This window comes from Leuresthes tenuis, unplaced genomic scaffold (genome assembly GCF_036924035.1).
Source record: "Leuresthes tenuis unplaced genomic scaffold, fLeuTen1.0.hap1 SCAF_17, whole genome shotgun sequence".
Classification (NCBI taxonomy): domain Eukaryota; kingdom Metazoa; phylum Chordata; class Actinopteri; order Atheriniformes; family Atherinopsidae; genus Leuresthes; species Leuresthes tenuis.
The window spans coordinates 22,058,471-22,077,248 of NW_027325371.1; the positions used below are offsets into that span (position 1 = coordinate 22,058,471).

Genomic DNA, 18,778 nt, shown 5'->3' on the forward strand with positions numbered 1-18,778 from the left:
ACCGGAAAGGAGGAGGGGTGAAGCCTCTCGAGCGCGCTGCCTTGTTCATCCAGAAAGAGGGAAGATAGCACATTGTGTTTGATGTGGAGTGACAGCTCAGAAGTCTTCCTGTAACCCCTTCTCTTTGAATTCCTGCAGTTTCCCCTTTCAAGCTTAAAAATAAAGACTATTATCCTGAACTCCATCCTGACACGGAGACAAAGCGACGGAGAGATTTGCCTCCTCACTGATTGAATCCTCACTATTATGGCTGGTAGCACCACCAAGGCAGTGTACGATATTTTCCAGAGCATGGAGCACGGACCAGCATCAACTTCTAGCACTGGCACTGCACAGGTAAAGTTTTCAGTCTAATTTTCCATAGGAGAAATTGATCAGTTGTACGTTGTAACCGTATCTAATTTTGACTTACATGTTGTAGCCTACAGGGTTAGCCTGCTACTGTTTCACTCGTGAACTTCATTAACCGTGAGCTGACTGTAACTCACAAGGCAAACATGTGACTTTACTGTAAAAAAAATTTTTCGAAAAAGCTCGGACTTGCTAGATGGACGTATTTATGCTGTTAATAGAACTGTTAATGTCACTGGAATGCTAAAGTTAGCCACACTCCAAAATCTTTGTTTTTAATTATATAATATTTATACTCTATTTATAGTATGATATGATATACTCTGACACAAGTAAATTATTTCAGTAATTTATTCTTATTTATAAAATAAGCTGAAGAAACTTTAGTTAAAGTGGTTAAGAGAGATTTTGAACTTTGGTCCTCTGTCTGTAAATGGTTGACACAAGTTTCATATCCGTCCAAGTCACGTCAAGCAAGAGGTGGCGTCTTGCTGACCAATAAAATTTGAGTTTGGGTTTGGGTATTTCTTTTTCCCTGTGTCAGTTCAGTCTAATTTACATCAATACAATTTGTGGATCTTGTAATTTAATTAGAAATTCAAATATATCTTTCATTGGGTAAAATGTCTTCAAGGTTAGACTTCAGACTTCTTAAGAAAAGGTTTTCTTTATTCAGTTTACTGAGAGGAAGATTACTGATAAAATTAAAGGGAAGCACCAGTGTGTCTTGAGTAGCTCCATGTGATTTTTACTTTGAATCAGCCTTGATTTTTATCTACAAGAAACAAAAACACCAGGCATCATTCTGAAGCAAACTATGTTGGATATCGAAATTGTCAATATGTCGAATGAGTACATCTTCTCTCAATTCCAAGGTTTTACATGTCAGGGCATTATTTAAAAAAAAAAAAAAAAGCTGAATCTGAGCTCAAGGTAAATGCAACTTCAAATGAATTACAATGCATAGCATGTATTAACATCTCATTATAGCATGTGGTATTATTTATTAAACAAAAACTGAGCCAAAAGGCAGAAGCAGACTGTGAAAAAACATCCATGCTTACTGCTTCCACAGGAATTAAGCGGATAAGTAGCAGCCAAGCGCTGTTAATTAGATTGTCTTGATTGAATGATCATCAGTGAGTGAGAGCACCGCTATAAAAGCATACTTTTTTCTTTTTTTTGGAGAAGACCAAATGCTGCATATCAGCACAAGCATCTCATACCAACTGTTAAGCACAGTGGTGGAGGTATGATGATTTGGGGCTCATTCTGGAGCCACAAGACCTGGGTCAAATGTGAGGCCATCTGTCCCACAGCTAAAGCTGGGCTGAAACTGGCTCATCAACAGGACAATGACCCCAAACTCAGCAGCAGATCTACAACGGAATGTGTGAAAAAGAAAAGAATCAAGGTTTTGCAATGGTAGAGTCAAACCTCATACATCAACCTGGCTGAAATGCTGTGCATAAACCAATGCTGAAAAACTCAAAGAACTGAACCAATGTTTTAAAGAAGAATGGAGCAAAATTCCTCCTCACGTTCCATACATCATATGGAAGAGATTACTTTCAGGTTATTGATGCTGAAGATAGTTCTACAAGCTGTTAATCCATGGGGTGGACTTAGCATTTTGACGGAGAAGCTTTCAATTTACTGGTCCATCTTTGTTTCAACCCTCATCTATGGTCACAACATCATGGGTAGGGACCAAAAGAACAGCTCACAGATACAAGTGGCTAAAATGGGTTTCCTTCAGAAGGTGGCTGGGCTCAGCCTTCGAGATGGGGGAGGAGCTCTGCCACCCGCATGGAGCTCGGAGGAGAGTTGCTGCTCCTTCACGTTGAAAGGAGTCAGCTGAGGTAGTTCGGGCATCTGGTTAGGATGACTCCAGGTCACCTTCCTTTGGGGGAAGGCACGTCCTTCCGGGAGGAGGCCCCGGGGCAGACTCAGGACTCGCTGCAGGGATTATATATATATATATCACTCCTGGCCTGGGAACGCCTTGGGATCCCAGATGGCACTCTTCAGGAGCTGAAGAGTGTCGCTGGGGAGAGGGATGTCTGGGTTTCTCTCCTGGACCTGTTGCCTCATTGACGCGACCGCAGATCAATGAATGATTGAATTATTTATTTATTTATTTTTAATATGGCCATTTATTCTAAATCTCTCACCTTTTTAAAACATTTGCTTCTGTTTATTGAGCGTCTGTATTAGTCCGGTTTTGCGCCACTTGCATTATACAAACATCATCGGCATACAGGCTCACGGCTTTTGGTCTGGTGTATCTGTGAGCATTTTCGTTCTCAGATACATCTACTGCCGAGTGTTTTCCTGAAAATTTCAGGAGTACAGTTCTAGTCACTTCTCTGATGCAGAATTTTGTTGTATTGAAGTAACCTTCTGGGCATTTAGTTGTAGGGATTAACCTTGGTTTGTTCTTTTTCTTCCCTACAGGCCTGGCTAGATCATCATTCCCGTTCACTGGGTCTCTTCATCGATGGAAAGTTTGTCCGCCCAGCAGACAGACAGAGCCGGTCCCTTGCTGATTCCAAAGGTGAGAGCAGCCTGAGTTTAGAGTGCATACTCATTAAAATCTAAATCTATATATATATACGGAAATACAAGACATCTTATTAGTGTGGTTGCATTGTAGAAAATTAAATTGTGATTGCAACAAAAGATTGTGATGATGCTAATGTTATACGTGTTGTTTTTGTCTGTCTAACAGGTGGTGTCGTGTGCAGCACAATATGTGCTGAGGAGAGGGATATTTCCCAGTGTGCCTCCTCTGCTGTTAACGGCTTCAGGTCCTGGAGCACCCTGACCTGCTACCAGAGAGCCAAAGTGCTGCTCAGGTCTGACAGACGCACATTTACTCACTTTAGGAAAAAACCAAACAAACTGTGTCCCTGCTCTGTGGTCGTAGATGGAAATTCAGAATACAAAGGGAGGGAGGGTCAGATTTTGATGAGACGTTTAAAGTGACGTAATGACTTAGTTCTGTTGGGCCTCTCTGGCTCTAACACCAGCCCTGAGCCAGCGCTGGAGCCGCTTTGATCGATTAGGGGTTTCATCCATCGTTGTTTGTGTTACTTGTCCTCACTAACAGGTTGGGGAGTGTTCTCGGGCTGCACGGCCAGTGTGTGTCGGAGCTGTGTGAGCTGTGTGAGGCCTCCTGCTCGCCCTCCTCGCTGGTCAGACTGCTGCAATACTACAGCAGCTGGGCTCAGCTCAGAGACACTCTCATGTCCAACTGGACACCTGTTGGTAAGGGAACAGCAGTGTGTGTTTACTACAAAGCAGTCTGTGTTGAATTTTATGGTGTTTTTTTCTCATTTTGAGTTTTGCTTTTCTTCCAGGTGTTGTGGCTGTAGTCACCTCTGATGACTGCTCCCTCTATTCCCTTATGCTTAAAGTCCTGCCAGCATTGGCCATGGGTAAATGCATCATATCTTACAATGTACTTTAACGGCTAATCCTGCGGTCCTTCTTCTTTCTGTCACTCACTGAACAGGCAGCAGTCAAGTAGCCAGTCGCTACATTTCTATATTTATCAATAATGTAACCATACAGGATTTGTCACTGTGCTTGGAGAAGAGAGGAGCAGCAGGAGGGTCAGTTAGTGTTACACAGAAAGTAGTATCTATTATTCTGCCAATAGCTTTCTTGATTGATCAGTTTTATATAGTTTAAAGAGGGGGTGTCATTCAGCATGATTACGTGACTCTGTCCAGACCTTGGTTCTCCAAACATCATTCTCTCCAGCTCTGAAACAAACAATCAGGCGATAGTCCGGCATTGTCATTTAGAAACAGTGAAAATACCAAAAACAACAGTAGTTTATGTTTCAGTTTAAAATACAAATCCCCCCCGACCAATAATCACACCATCAAGTGAGCTGTACACATGGGCGCAGATGGCACTGGGGACAGATTCATAGTGACCTTGATCCCCCCCCAATCCCGTCCGTACTTAAGGCGGCAAGCATCTGCACCACTGGCTGTACATACAATCAGGTGCTGAATGGCAACAACAGAGCAGGATGCAAACCGCTTAACAGCTGAACACAAAACCAACTCGATTATATCTGAGTTCACACAGCATGAGAGTGCAGACGCACAAGCTAAGCACCAGTGACAAGTAAATCAAATCTTTACAAATAACAAATAATATTGAATGCACGTCATGTTATATTGGATCGAAAAACTGTCATTCTCTGGATTTAAGGTCAAATTTCATGATGACTAATTGAACGTGACAACAATTTTCCCTGATAAACTTGAATACAGGCCACACCACAGCAGATGTGGCTATCAGAACAACAGCAGCTGCTCTGGTGGCCCATGAAAATTTGAATTGCTTCTAATTTAATGACAATAATTTCTAACTGATGGCAATAGGCTGACTCTCCTCACTGTCTGCTGCTGTTGTGAGCAACAGGCAGCTGGCTAGTATTCTCTTCTTCGGAGCCATTCTCTGGCCCTCAGGTGCCTTTAGTTCCACAATAGGTCAAACATCTTGTGATTACACAGCCCACTTATTTAAGAAAAAGATACAATTGGTCAATTTAACTGTGATTTTAAAAAAGATCACCATCTGTAATTCCCAGGGCCCACCAGTCACAGAGCTGAACACATTCCATTGTCTACTGAGCACGACTGAGATGTAATAAATCTGATAGGATGACAGACTGGCTTCTTTCAATTACTCTTCATGTATATTGACAAACTCAATAGACCAGTTCACGGGGATTACTTCTTCAGAAACATTTGGTTTAGTTAAAATCAGGCATTTTCAAGATAACAAAAGTTTTAAAGCACCTGGGGTCCCCTCTGGGACCACTGATGGTTCACTTCTGCATGACACTTTGGGGGGGGGGGGGGTTAGTTTGTCAAGTAAATTTGAACACTCCTGCCCTAATAAAGGCCACCTTTGTGTTTAACTTTTATTCAGACCTCGTTGTGCCGGCTGTGAGTTATAGCTGAACTCTCTTTTTTTCCAGGCAACTCTGTGATTGTTGTCCCTGGTCACAGCTCCGTCCCTCCTGCTCTCCTTTTGGCACAGCTTTTTACAGGCGCGGGACTTCCTGTTGGGGCTCTTAATGTTTTAACTGGAAGTGATGTTATGCTGGGTGCCAAAGTGGCGCAGAACCCCAGCGTTAGCTACGTGACTTACAGTGGCAACAAGCAGGTGTGTGTTATTTCTCTCAGCAGGGAGTTGAGAATCCAGCCATGCAATTTATTGTAAGCTGACAATAATGGTGGGATTTTTTTTCCTCACTCTCTCAGGATGGGGTGATGCTGTGTAAGGCCTCAGCAGGGATGGGGGTTCCTGTGTCTGTCTCCCCGTGTATAGGGTTTACATGTCCCTTTATAATCTTTGAGTCAGCCGACATTGACAGCGCTGTGGACGAAGTGATAGAGACTGCTTTTAAGAAGAAGAAAGAGGTGATGCAAACAGTGAAGTATTCACTACAGGAGGATATTACAGCACATGTGTTTAACAGTCTTCCTTTTCCTCTCTGCCCTCAGGTCCACTGGGTGTTGTGCGTGCAGGAGAGTGTGTCGGACAGTGTTGTGGCCCATCTCAGGCTCCGTCTAGCCGGGATGAAGTGCGTCGCCCTGCGCAGTGACGCAGACAGACTCCTGGTGGATGCTGCAGTGCAGGAGGCTCAACAGCAGGGGGCAACGGTTAGTTAGATTAATTCTAACTTTTTTTTTTTGCTTTAAAAATGGTCAACTAATAAAAGGAACCGTAAGTACTGAGTACAAGCAGAAAAATACTTGAATATGATATGGTATGTATCTGTGGGCCCACACATTATGTTTTTAGATATGAAACATTGAAGAAGCTGTACGCAGTAGGTACTTGAATTGTTTCCAGGTTGAATAAAGAATATAATTCTTTTGTTTCCCTCCCCTCAGTTGGTTCAGTCCTGTGCTGCCCCTCCCTCAGGTGCCCAGTATCCTCCCACTGTGCTCTGTGGGGCGGCCCCGTCCTCACCATGTGTGGTCAGCCCCTGCCCTGGACCGCTGCTGCCTCTCATGACTTTCAGAAGCAACACAGAAGCGGTGGCCATGGGTAAGAAGACCTTTTAACTGTGGTGGAAAGGAACAGTTCTCTTTGAGTCGCCCACCAATCGGAAGGTCGGTGGTTCGACTCTGGCTTCCCCAGAGCGTCGAAGCGTCCTTGGGCAAGACACTGAACCCCACGTTGCTCCCCCAGTGTATCATTGGGGGTATGAATGTGTGTGAGTGGGGTGAATGCGGCATGTCGTGAAGCGCTTTGAGTGGTCAGCTAGACTAGAAAAGGGCTATACAAGTACAAGTCCATTTACCATTTACAAAACAATCCTTTTCAGTTTTTAAAAGCTTTGAACGGCACATGTTAAAGGTATTATGTAAAGCGTACTTGGGTATTGCAGGGTAAAATGTTGAAGGTATTTGTCTTTTCTGCTTTCTCAGTTGAGTAAATTTGAAAACTCTTGCTTTAGTGGAATGATATTCTCTGTGTTTATACTCTCAAACACAGGGAACCACAGCCCGCATGGCCATGCAGCATCCATCTGGACTGAAGACCTCACCTTGGCTCTGGAGACAGCTAAGAGGTACACACGATCATACATTTCTTCTGTTCTTTGTCCTCTGTTTTTGTTTTTCAATCCCTTCTCCCACTTATCTCTTTTGTCTCTCTTTGCCCCATTCTTTCTTCTGATCCCCTTTCTTATTTAATTGTAAACCTTTCCTCGAGTGAACTTATCCACAGCATCTTTTTGCTGTTGTTTCTTTACAGGTAAACCTAATTACTGCAACAGATTATGAGAGTTGCAAGTTACTCCTCACTGAGGGTGTCTTCTTCCTGTCTTTGCAGCCTGTCAGTTGGCTCAGTGTGGGTGAATTCTAACTCTGTGCGTGACCCCTGCCTTCCTGTCTCTGGTCACAAAGACAGTGGCACCTGTACAGATGGAGGACAGCAGGTGGGTTTAAGTGCTTCCTCACACACTTTAACAGGTGATACCTGCAGGTAAATGATAAGAAACAAACGCAGCTAAACACACAAACATGGCACATCTCACTGAAATATGAAGAGGAAAATGTCTCTGCTTAGAAAGAAATAACAAGACAATTGGATGCCAGAACAAAAATGGTAAAAATAAGGGCTTAAAAATAAGTATTATTGTGTTACATCAGCAGTTGTTTGGTGGCACAGTTAGTGAATAACATTTATTTTATTTCACAGTATGAAAAAAAGATCATATTCTAATTGCGTAACAACAATATATATTGATTAGTCTGTATTGGTACCGATACCATGTGCGTGTTCTCGTACTCAGTATTCATTAAATACTACAGAACTGATACCAGCGTGACAGGAGCTTAATTTTCCTGCAGTGTGTTTGTGAAAGTTAAAATGTTAAAACAATATGTTGCACTAAGAGCAGTTTCATATTACTAAAATGCACAAAGTGCAGTTATATTTGAGTTGAATATGCCTAAAGAAAGCAAAATGTGGTTAATTGTAAGAACTGTAATGGCCTTGATTAGTACTCTATCGGTACTCCGTATTGGCAAGTACTAAAAGGTGTGTACTTGTACTCGGTTTTAAAAAATGTGGCATCGGTGCATCCCTAATATTGATATATGTGGTGCTTATGAATTTGCAGGAGCTCCATGAAACTGTCAGTTTTATATATCCACTATGCATCTCTGCTTTCTATCAGGGCCTGTACCAGTTTCTCCGCCCCTCCCCTTCTTCCTCTCCTCTTCTTCGCTCCTCCCCTGTTTCAATGGACTACTCAAAGTTTGGAACTGAAGCATCCCCAGCTGTCATTCCTGATCCTTCTGACCACACCAGGTATGTTTTTAACAGTTTCTTCAATTTAAATGAAACCGTTTGCTCGAAAGTCATCAATGAGGAGATACAAAGATTTTATCCCGTGTTTTTTTGTCTCTCCCCTCAGTACTCCTCCATCCTATCTGCAGTTTGTTGGCGGTAAAGCATGTAAATCAGTGTCTGGCAGCAGTGTGGCTGTGCAGTCACCAGGGGGCGATGGTGTGTTAGCCTTCTGTCCAGATGGAGGCCGGAAAGACGTGCGTAATGCTGTGGAGGCTGCTATGAAAGTTCAGCAGGGGTGAGAGCTTTGCCTCATGAAGAGAGTCAGAAAAACAGGCACATAAACAGAACACAGAGGGACAAAAGTCCCAGCACATGTACTCACAAAGCAGTGGCCTCGGTGAACTTTACACAAGTCAAACATGAAGAATTTCTCCTACAAGCCTAAATCTTAAGAGTTTTTTCCAAAAGGAAAATTCTGTTCCCCAGGTGGCGATATATATTTAGATAAAAAATCCAAATCATCATATACAGTAGTTCTTTTAGAATTGCATTCAGTTGGTGATTTCCTTTAAAGGTCTGAGTGCAGGAGAACTGTTCTGACGGCCTGTCAGTGTGGCAGGTTTTAGATTTGATGCTGTTTTAAGCGAATCCACAATGCTTAACATTTGTACTCCTAACTAAAACCTTACAAACTGTTTGGACTCCTGTTACACGTGGAACTCACCACAAACATTTAGTTTCAGATCATCTTTCAGGATCCGTTTCAACCTTTAGTCAAAGAGAATTTCTACTTGGACTCTGAATCCCCTCATGTCCTTATCTAATGCTGTCAGCTTACAGTGTGATATCACAGTTCTGTTAAAGTGGCCCTGAAATGTCAGCTGACCCATCAAAACAAACAGGAATGTGATCCTTTTCATTGATTTGTGTTGTGAAAGCTGTTATATTCATAATATATACATAATATATACAGGCTTCGAGACGACACAAACGTGTTGAGGTATTTCCCAATCCAGTGTTCTTTTTTTGTTAATCGCCAGTCAAAGTCCAATGTCACTTTGAGCTGATACAGACAGTTTTGCTGTCTGTATCACTGCACATAAACAAAGTACATATGTAACTATAACTATTTATTTCGCTGCACATCCCTTCCCCTCCTCTAGCTGGATGAAGAAGAGTCCATCTGCACGTGCTCAGTCACTCTACTCTCTGACCAAGGGCCTGGAGGCAAAGAGGCAGGATTTAGTCACTTCAGTCATCACCCAGACCGGTGTCTCATCAGACAATGCTGACAAGGAGGTGGAGCTGAGCATTGCCAGGCTCAGTATTTGGGCGGCTTATTGTGACAAAGTGCAAGGAGGATCTCTGGTGAGACCTTCTTAAGACATTTGAATATCTTGCAGTGTTAGGCAGCCGGATCAGTGCAAGCCGTTCATTTCCTCTTGTGCTCTTCCCCTCTCCGTCAGCCCATGCCACAGTCTGGCTCTGCCATCTCCTTCCCTGAAGCCCTGGGAGTTGTTGGGGTTGTCCTACCTGACAAGAATCCCCTACTCTCCATGGTTACGCTTCTTGGTGCAGCCATCGCCACAGGCAACGCAGTCATCATGGTCCCCAGTCAAAAGTATCCACTGCCTGCCTTGGCTTTCATTCAAGTATGTGTAAATGCATTACGTTTTAAAAGTTTTAAGAATTCTGGTTGATCTTTGTTTAAACTTAGAAAACTTAGATCTATTTGTGACATCCAGTCTTGTGAATTTCTCTTCCACTAAAGAGAAGGAAAATAGAAGCAAACTGTAACATCGTATCAGTGTGGAGCGATAAGAGAAGTCAAATTTAAGTAAGAAACTAAAAGCGGTCAGATTTGTCATGTTTCCCACCATCTGAGCTGGAGCTCTTTTAAATTTGTCACCTACTTACCCTCTTCTTCTGTAATAATTTTAATGTAACTGGCTGAAGAATCAGCACTATCATTGACATTGAAATAGAAAATACTTCTCTGTAACATTTATGTAGCTTAAGTATCAGTAATCTAAATGTACAAATGAGGCTTGTTTGAACTGAATAGAATGAAACTTTTTAGTCCACAAAGGGAGATTATATTGTTGCAGAAGAAGTTATTGAGGGAAACTAACCACATAAACAAATGACTGGAAGGGAAATGAAAATCAAAATTGGTTGAAAAACTCTTGAAAAGTTGGAATCGTAGCAGAGTGAGGTGTGATTGAAATCCTACCATGATAATTATGAATGCATGGGGATGTTGTGTTTGTAGCCTGGCAACAACTCGGTTGGCGACGTCACAACTGACAGTTCAATATGCAGAGCAACAGTTTTCCTCAGCCAAATGTCCAGAACTACACCTGTTGTTGCTGTCTGTAGCATCTAAGACGTACGTAAAGGATTGTGGGTGTTTGGAGAATGCCTACAATACACAAAATTCTTCTTAAAGTAAAGGAAAGATCCTCAACACCTGCCATTTCGTCATCAAATATCACTGAAGGACTGTTCCTATGTCTGGGATCCTTCAAAGCAGTTACTCCTTCATTGTGTTAAATTTCAAGGATGCTTCTGTACACCCTCAATGTTCTATGTAATGTGTTATATCAAAGGACAGTAAAGTGATTGCCAATACAAGTTGACGTTAGCTAGTCAGCTAACAGCTGTGTCAGTTTATCATCTGTTGTGCGTTTTAAGTGGAACTGACAGTTGGACTGTTGCTGTGACATTTGGCCACTTACCTAGAAGTGGCCAAATCACTCATGTGTTTTTGAATACAAGGATTCTTTCCTAGCCTGAGAAGGATATGGCTTAGAAGGACCCATCTCACAAAAGAAGCATCCTTGAATTTGAGAAACAGTCCCAGAAGCATCTTTGATATTTCGCAGAATGAAGGATCAGGTCATTTGACGGGTCCTGTACGTTGGAACAGTCCTTCTGTGAGATTTGATGAGTAGTCTTCCTTTATTTGAGAAGTACCTAATGTTTGCCAGTATAGTCTGAAAACGGGTACAACAAGTTTTGGATTAGAAATTTGTAGCTTCAACTTTTTTTTTCAGTGAAACACCTGATACCGTTTTCCTGATACTCCTGTTCTGTCCTTGTCAGCGCTACAAGCTTCTCTTTTTTTAATTAGCCAGAGATCTCATATTTTCTACAATGATGAAGGGAAGAAATTGTTTAAACTTCCTCCTCTTTTCTCTTCAATTTGCTCCTGTCCTCTATCCTAGACATCTACTCTTTAACTTTGGGGTCAGGTTTACTCAGATGATTGGGTCTGATAAAGAAGTACACCCACTGAAAACACTTGTGTACACCTGGTTACATATTTGTTAGCAGAATTTATCTTTATGGCATGTTTTCCTCGTCCTCCTCAGGTGCTCCAGTCTTCAGATCTGCCAGCAGGTCTGGTTAACGTCATTACAGGAAGTCGAGACCAGCTGACAGTGGCTCTTGCTACTCACAGTGTCATCAAGGCTATCTGGTACTGGGGCAGTGCTGAGGTGAGGACAGCACACGAAATATAAACCATAATAATGATGGGGAAAAATTAGCTCACAAAAACAGGATCAAAGTCACACTATACCTTAAAAGAGAACTCATCACCAAGCCTTATTACATTTAATCTTCATTCTTGTCCTCTGACTTCCTGCCACAGGGCTGTCAGTATCTTCAGTACACCTGCACTAGCCCACTGAAAACCCTGCAGCTCTTCTGTCAAAAGGACGAGGATCGGAAAGACAGAAGCACAGACTGGCCTGAGTCTCATCCCTCTCTTCTAGAAGAAATGTGGAGAAATGCCGTCCAGTGGAAGAGTGTGTGGATTCCTACTGCATAAGAAGGCCGAGGCAGACAGTGTGAAAAATGAAGTGACAGTGACCTGTAAGATGTAAATTTAAGGAGAGATTAAGAATTATGAAATCCGTCAGTAATTCTTATAGTCGGAGCTTGTTTGAAATTGTCAGACAAGAGATCAATTATGATGGTTAAGGTCAAATGTCAACAGCATTGGTGATATATATGCGATTATTATATTATGAGTAACTTGCTATTGATTGGGTCCCTGATATAAAAGTGGCAGACATACAGTGTGGAGACTAATAATAATACTCTCTACATGTTCCTTTACTGTGCTGAAGTTGGCCAGAGCCGGTAATTCTACATTCCATTTCAAAGAAGCGGGTGCGATACAAACACAAAACCACGTCAGTGTGACATGTTATATGTGTACATACAGTTGATGGAATGTTTAAACAAAGAAAGACAGAACGAAAGAGATTAATTTTCCCAGAGGTGTAGCAGAATGGTCCTTTTACACATTTTTAATCGTTCAACATGATACTCATCAGTTGTATTGATTCATCGTTGGTTTAGACATTTTCAAGGAATAAGTTGAAAATAAGAAAACACAATGCCAGCTTTAACTTCTTATATCCTGAGTTTCTTTCATCTTGTAACTTAGACCAGTTATGCAACTTTAAACCCAACTGCCTTACACACAGTGTTGAGTCTTGTGGGGTCTCTAATGCCTTACCTTGTTCCCTTTGTTTTGACTTCACAGATTTAACTTATTCATGTGTGTTACAAGAACCATTTTTGGTAGATTGTGACCTTCTGGAACACAGTCATCCACGTAGATGCTATTCTGTGGGAGGGAAAGCTAGGAGTCCATGGTGCCCACATCTGACAACAGAGTATTAACAACCTGTCTGAAAAAGAAACGTGTGATGCCATAACATGGCTTTTTTTTTTTCTTTTCTTTTGTCAACTTGGTTCAAAAAGAGATTCTTTGTACTGTGTTTATCTATATTACTGTACAGTACTACTTACACAATAATACTGTGATTTGTTACCTAAAGGATCACTTATGCAGTTCAACCATTCTTCATGAAAACTGAAAGTCAATGTTCACATAGTGAAATAAAATGTATTTTCAAATCTGTCTCAAATGAATAATGATCCCCATGAATAAAATATCTCCATGAATAAAACAGGATGATTTAATGAATGTAAACACTGATTTTGTTCGCCTGCTGTTCATGTCTCCCAGGTTCCAACATTGTGTAACATTTGTAGTTTTGAGTTAAATTGCTGACCCATTGGGTGGATTGATACTAATTTTTTCAGCACTTTCATTCTGTAGTTGGCACTAATTAGCACATACTTGCATGCTAAATTCAAATGAACATTAATTGTTGCGGCTTGGCAATCACTTGCAGTCACTTTAGTATGTTAGCAGTTAGCTTTTTATCACTGCTAACATGAGGGTAACCCTAACAACATGTCAGTTGTTATTTTACATCTTAGGGTGACAAAAGCCAAGATAGCAGCGTTAGCTTAACCTTAAACTTGAACAGCCTACGGTCATATTCTGAGTCAGCAGTTCAGTTTACAGTGTGTTCTACAGAGAATCTTTAACAGCTACCTGGAGGGAGAAGGTGGTGGCTAATTACAGTTTTTCATGTGTGGCACAAGTCACCAGTCTGGTTGAAGCTTTATCACAGTAGACGTTTGACGTATTTTATTTAATTTAACGCTTAATATACATAGCGGTCGCTAATAATGCACAAAAATTCAACTTCTGTTGAATTAAATTATGTTAGAATGAAAGTCATTAATGCAATGATGGCTTTTGTGGTCTTTGTGGGGAGTCACTAATAGGGATAGTAATGTAAAAGAAAACTGCGTTCATGTCAACAATGATATATTAAGAAAAACATCTAAGCTGTATTAGTTATACACTGAAACATGGGTGGGTGAAAAAAGAAAAAAGCTTGGGTGTTTTCAGTAAGCCATGTCATGTTTTGCTTCCTTTTTTTTATTTTCCCTAAACCGGTTCGAGTCAGCAGATTGCTGAAGTCAACACTTTTATGGTCACAAGACTCCTCGCTCTCATTCCCACTTTGACCAAAGCAGAAGAAACAAACAGGAAGCGTGACGAAGAGGAATGCTGAGTCACAGCCATGACACAGCACAATCTGGACTTCATGCTGCCGTACAACACTGACTGTTACATGACAAGACGCAAAACAGAGACAAGAGGGTGTTGTCAAACTGCAGAGTCACTTTCTAAGTATTACAGTATGAGAATATGAAAAACACATGAATTAAGCCAACTCAAAGATGAGGGTTAATGTTCTGTTGTTCCAGGTTTAAAGACAGAACAGGTGTGGTACTCTTTAGAAGGCTGAAGAGTGCATGCAAACTGTGACTGTTTAAATGTATCCACTTGCATGATAAGCTGTTCCTTTCGACTCATTTGGCTTCTAGTGTCATAGTATAGCTGAGTAAAAAATGTTTACAGCTCCATCAATTGAGGATTTTCCTTCTAAACTTACAAATTATGGTCTATATCACCTCAAAGATTAGAGAAGCTGTGCAAGACCTGAAAGCAAACTTGTGATCTTTTTTTTTCCATCAACATTTCACTGCCATTCACGACATAAAACATTTGATATTCAATTGGATTTAATCATATTGTGCCAATTTACAATAAGAGCCATCTTACAGCACTTCATATACGGGTTGAGACCATGAGATTTTATTTAATTTTCATCCCATTTATCATCACAACTAAATTTATTCACTGTCCCTGTAGATAATACTTTATATAAAAGCTAGCACCACCTACAACAGCTACAACTGAAACATTAATTCATCAGTACTAATAATCTGATGTCTTATATCTGTCAAAGGTATCAAATTAGCACCTTCGTTCTCATACTTTAACTACTATATACTGATAATACTTCCTTTTACCTGAGTGATTGGCTTGTAATGGAGCAATTTTAGTCCTTTTTCCATTCGCAAACACATTTCTATGCCAGTTGAAAACTGAGGAGTTTAGAGGAAATGATCTTCTAGGGAAGAAGAAAGTTTTCACTGTCCATCTGAGGCCAACTGGTACATGCAGGTTTCTTAAAGTTTGGTTGGACAGCAGTAGGCATTGCTGGAAATGCACAAACAATTTGAACAGGAAGGTGTATTATTTACAAAGTTTAAGAGTGACTCTCTGAAAGGTGAGCCGATATATATGACACCAGTATATTCTCAATAAAATGAGTTCCTGTGAGCAGTTCACCTGCCGGTGGGACAAAGTTGGGCTTCAGCATTTTGCCTAAAGAAACTTCAGCATGTGGACCACTCTGTGACATCAAGTGTTATCCATTATAATCTACCATGTGTGCCACAGCCCTCCTTCTAAAACCAAGGACTGTGTTACATAACGAGTCAGCAATCATTAATCAAACCACAACTATGTGACAGTGTTTGGCATTTAGTTCTGAAAACACTGCAAAAATACTGTACTTTTCCTGTGTATAATTGACTGTGTGGTTTATCTTTTAATCCAAATAAAAGAGAAGCTGTTTACTAATCGAGTTTTTCATAGCCAGTAAAAGACGAACAGTCACATCCACACATGATCCCTTTTTGCTCAGCACAGCAAATCATTTCAACTAAATTGGAGCTTGTGCCTATATTGGTGCAATCCAATAACGTGTGAAATTCAAATTAAGTTTGAATGACTGGAGAACAGGACTCTGTGATGTGTGTGTGCTGCCCACACTGACGGGCCCTCACTCAGTAGTGTCTTGCGACATTTCTGTGGCATTGAGTAATGCAATAGAAGTCACGTTGGTTGTTAACAGCATATCATCAGTTTTTAGATGTCACAAGGTGCTCTACAAGGCTAAATCAGTTCCCTTTATAGTAGCTTTGTGTGGTGGCACAAAATCAACTAGTTTATCAAACCCAGTGCTGCCAAGCACACTGCCCAAATCTGTGAGAACGTCAGTAAATCCAGTGCTGGGTCACCCTTTTTCACTTCACAGGCCTGTTAGGCAGCTGTTGGTTATTTTGCAGTACCGCCAGTGCAAAATTGCAGCAGCAAATCCCCAAACTGATGTGTCATGAGATAATATAAACCTCAAGTAGATTTACAGCTGAAATATACATTGCCAAATGTGGATTGTTATGTTGTCTGTATTCAGATGTATTTTCTTCAAACATTATTGTTTTAAAGAGAAGTCAATTACAATAGCTTTAAAAAACGTTCCACTCATATATTACTCACTTACAACTAAAATTGATATCTCATTTCAAATATAGTTCAGTTTGCTGTCTCTTGGAATAGGCTACTAAAAATGCGTCGTCACGGCAAGTCAGATTAAAACAAATAAAACATTCCAACTCTGATTTTCAGGAATCAGTAGAAAAAAAATGCAATATCATGGTCCCATTGTTTGCAGCTTTTTTTCCTGTCGTAACTTGTCTGCGCTCGGTGATTGGTGGAAATGTACGGAGGGACATTACGTTGGTCACGAGGTCTACCGTGGCATATAAATACAGGGAGCACTGCACCTTCCATTTCAGCATAGGTTAGAAAGCCTAAAGGAGTTCTTGCTTCAACAGTGTTTGAACGGAATTTCCTTCTTCGATCATCTTCTTTACATCAAAAGCTCGGCATTTTTGCTACATAGAACCTTTTTTTGTACTTGAACACTACTGGGAAAAAGTTGACGTAAAGCTCTATTTTTGTACCGTTTTTGATAACAAAAACCACCAGAAACGCCAGCCAAAATGGAGTCCCAAGTGCGTCAGAACTACCACCGCGACTGCGAAGCCGCCATCAACCGGATGGTCAACATGGAGCTTTTTGCCTCCTACACTTACACTTCAATGGTGAGGAAATAATTTTTTTAAATTAAGAAATGTAGTATAATTCTTATGCCTGCTTGATAATATATTGCTGAGAATTATAACGTGGATCTGAAAATGATGTTCAATATAGTCTTTAAATGTTGCTGTATTCTCTGGTTGAATTGCGTTATTCAGAAATGCACAAGTCCCGTGCGTTTAAGGTTATGTTATGAAAGTCTGTTCTCATGAAACCGACTGGCTTGTTGCAAGACAAGGAGTGCCTTACACCCATACTCAGTTTGCTGGGGAGAAGAAAAATGCTGAATCATGCTTGGTTGCATCTTTACTCCTCTGAGAACCGGTTATCTACTCCAGACTATTGACTCATGTGCCTGACCACTGGAAGGCTCCATAACTATTATTTGTCCATCTTCAGCCATATAATAATGGGTGTAGTGTCCTAATGAGTACATTTTGTTCTCCTGTGCCCCCTGCAGGCATTTTACTTCAACCGTGACGATGTGGCCCTTCCAGGTTTCTCCCATTTCTTCAAGGAGAACAGTGATGAGGAGAGGGAGCATGCGGACAAGCTGCTGTCCTTCCAGAACAAGAGAGGAGGGCGCATCTTCTTCCAAGATATCAAGGTCAGTACAAACCTGACCGTCTACCGCTAGTACAGAAACCGGAGATAATTGTAGCCTTCCTACACTTATTTTTGTCTGGTAGTGTCTCTAGATTATTTCAGTCCATTTTATTTTACTCGTGCAGAAACCTGAACGTGATGAGTGGGGAAGTGGTCTAGAGGCCATGCAGTGCGCCCTGCAGCTGGAGAAGAATGTCAACCAGGCTCTGCTGGATCTGCACAAGCTGGCGTCTGAGCACAATGACCCTCATGTAAGTATTTAGAGGTTTAACAAGCAACCAAAGGCTGGGACCAAAATCTTCAAATTAATTGATCTAATAAATGCTCTTGTTTTCAGATGTGCGACTTCCTGGAGACACACTACCTGAACGAGCAGGTGGAGGCCATCAAGAAGCTTGGCGACTACATCACCAACCTCACCCGCATGGATGCTCACAACAACAAGATGGCTGAATACCTGTTTGACAAGCACTCCCTGGGAAGCAAGAGCTAGATGCACTGCAGTTGGCCTTGAATTCAACTCCATTCTCCAGCTGTTCAGCCACTGAGCATGATTTTTAAATTGAAGTTTTTGGTATAAACTACCATGGAAGAAATGTCTGTCAGCCTTATTGGGGCTGTTTTGATCTTTTAATCTAAATAAACCTTTTGAGCTGGATTTGTCTTTGTCTGTATTGAGTAAACTACATGGGTAGCTCTAACCTGGGAACCAACTTTGGTTATGGCAGAATTTCAGGATTTGTTTTTTTTTCTCCAATTATCGGCATTGACTGCCATACAGAAGTTTATATTTTTTTCCTTATGCACTGCAAAGATTTGAACAATTTAAGATGCTTGTATCTTTTGGATCTCTAGTCTTCATTGACAGGAAGACTATTCTTCCTGGGGTTCACATTGGATCAGAGTTGCAGCATTTTCACAAGCGTTACATTAAGTCATGCAACCTAAATTAACATAGAAAATGTCATTCAAATGTTTTAACACTCCATTTGGTCACCTTAACCTTTCATGAATCGCAGCCTTTAATTTAACTCTATTCCAGCAGTTCTTTATATTACAAACTTGAGTGCATTGGCTCAAGGTAAAGGTAGCATGAAGTTGTTACCAGAGGCCGGTCTAAAACTGTTTCACATTTGAAGTTGCAAAAACAGGTTTATGTGAAACCTAAGTCTTTCTCAAGTACATAAAGCTATAAGCCAGTCTCTCCTCTACCAGCATCCATGAACACCTGGCATGCTTACCAATAACACTCTGTGATGGAGCATCTCAGAGCAAGACGTGCTGCTCTATTTTGAATAAGCTGAAGTT

The 18,778-nt window shown here is 41.1% G+C and overlaps 2 protein-coding genes across 2 annotated transcripts; both read left to right on the plus strand.

Annotated features, from left to right (window-relative positions):
• Positions 1-8: 8 nt before the first annotated feature.
• Positions 9-13,189, plus strand: aldh16a1 (aldehyde dehydrogenase 16 family, member A1). The gene is made up of 17 exons (XM_072368425.1): positions 9-336; positions 2,809-2,908; positions 3,083-3,209; positions 3,464-3,621; positions 3,714-3,791; positions 5,357-5,544; positions 5,643-5,801; positions 5,886-6,044; positions 6,279-6,435; positions 6,886-6,961; positions 7,225-7,330; positions 8,075-8,208; positions 8,315-8,485; positions 9,354-9,558; positions 9,657-9,842; positions 11,565-11,690; positions 11,846-13,189. Exons 1-17 carry the CDS (start codon positions 247-249, stop codon positions 12,023-12,025), a joined length of 2,400 nt encoding a protein of 799 aa, XP_072224526.1. The 5' UTR covers positions 9-246; the 3' UTR covers positions 12,026-13,189.
• A 3,357-nt stretch (positions 13,190-16,546) lies between these two features.
• Positions 16,547-18,128, plus strand: LOC140273120 (ferritin, liver middle subunit). The gene is made up of 4 exons (XM_072368636.1): positions 16,547-16,869; positions 17,325-17,471; positions 17,596-17,721; positions 17,808-18,128. The coding sequence occupies exons 1-4, from the start codon at positions 16,768-16,770 to the stop codon at positions 17,961-17,963; spliced, it is 531 nt and encodes a 176-aa protein (XP_072224737.1). The 5' UTR covers positions 16,547-16,767; the 3' UTR covers positions 17,964-18,128.
• The last annotated feature ends 650 nt before the right edge of the window (positions 18,129-18,778 follow it).

Bases quoted from the DNA above. Each gene is read 5' to 3' on its own strand.
- aldh16a1 (XM_072368425.1), top strand. From the start codon at position 247: ATGGCTGGTAGCACCACCAAGGCAGTGTACGATATTTTCCAGAGCATG. The intron at 3,622-3,713 runs GTAAGGGAACAG...CTTTTCTTCCAG, and splicing joins GTCCAACTGGACACCTGTTG to GTGTTGTGGCTGTAGTCACC. The intron at 5,802-5,885 runs GTGATGCAAACA...CTCTGCCCTCAG, and splicing joins CTTTTAAGAAGAAGAAAGAG to GTCCACTGGGTGTTGTGCGT.
- LOC140273120 (XM_072368636.1), top strand. From the start codon at position 16,768: ATGGAGTCCCAAGTGCGTCAGAACTACCACCGCGACTGCGAAGCCGCC. The intron at 17,472-17,595 runs GTCAGTACAAAC...TTACTCGTGCAG, and splicing joins TCTTCTTCCAAGATATCAAG to AAACCTGAACGTGATGAGTG. The intron at 17,722-17,807 runs GTAAGTATTTAG...TCTTGTTTTCAG, and splicing joins CTGAGCACAATGACCCTCAT to ATGTGCGACTTCCTGGAGAC.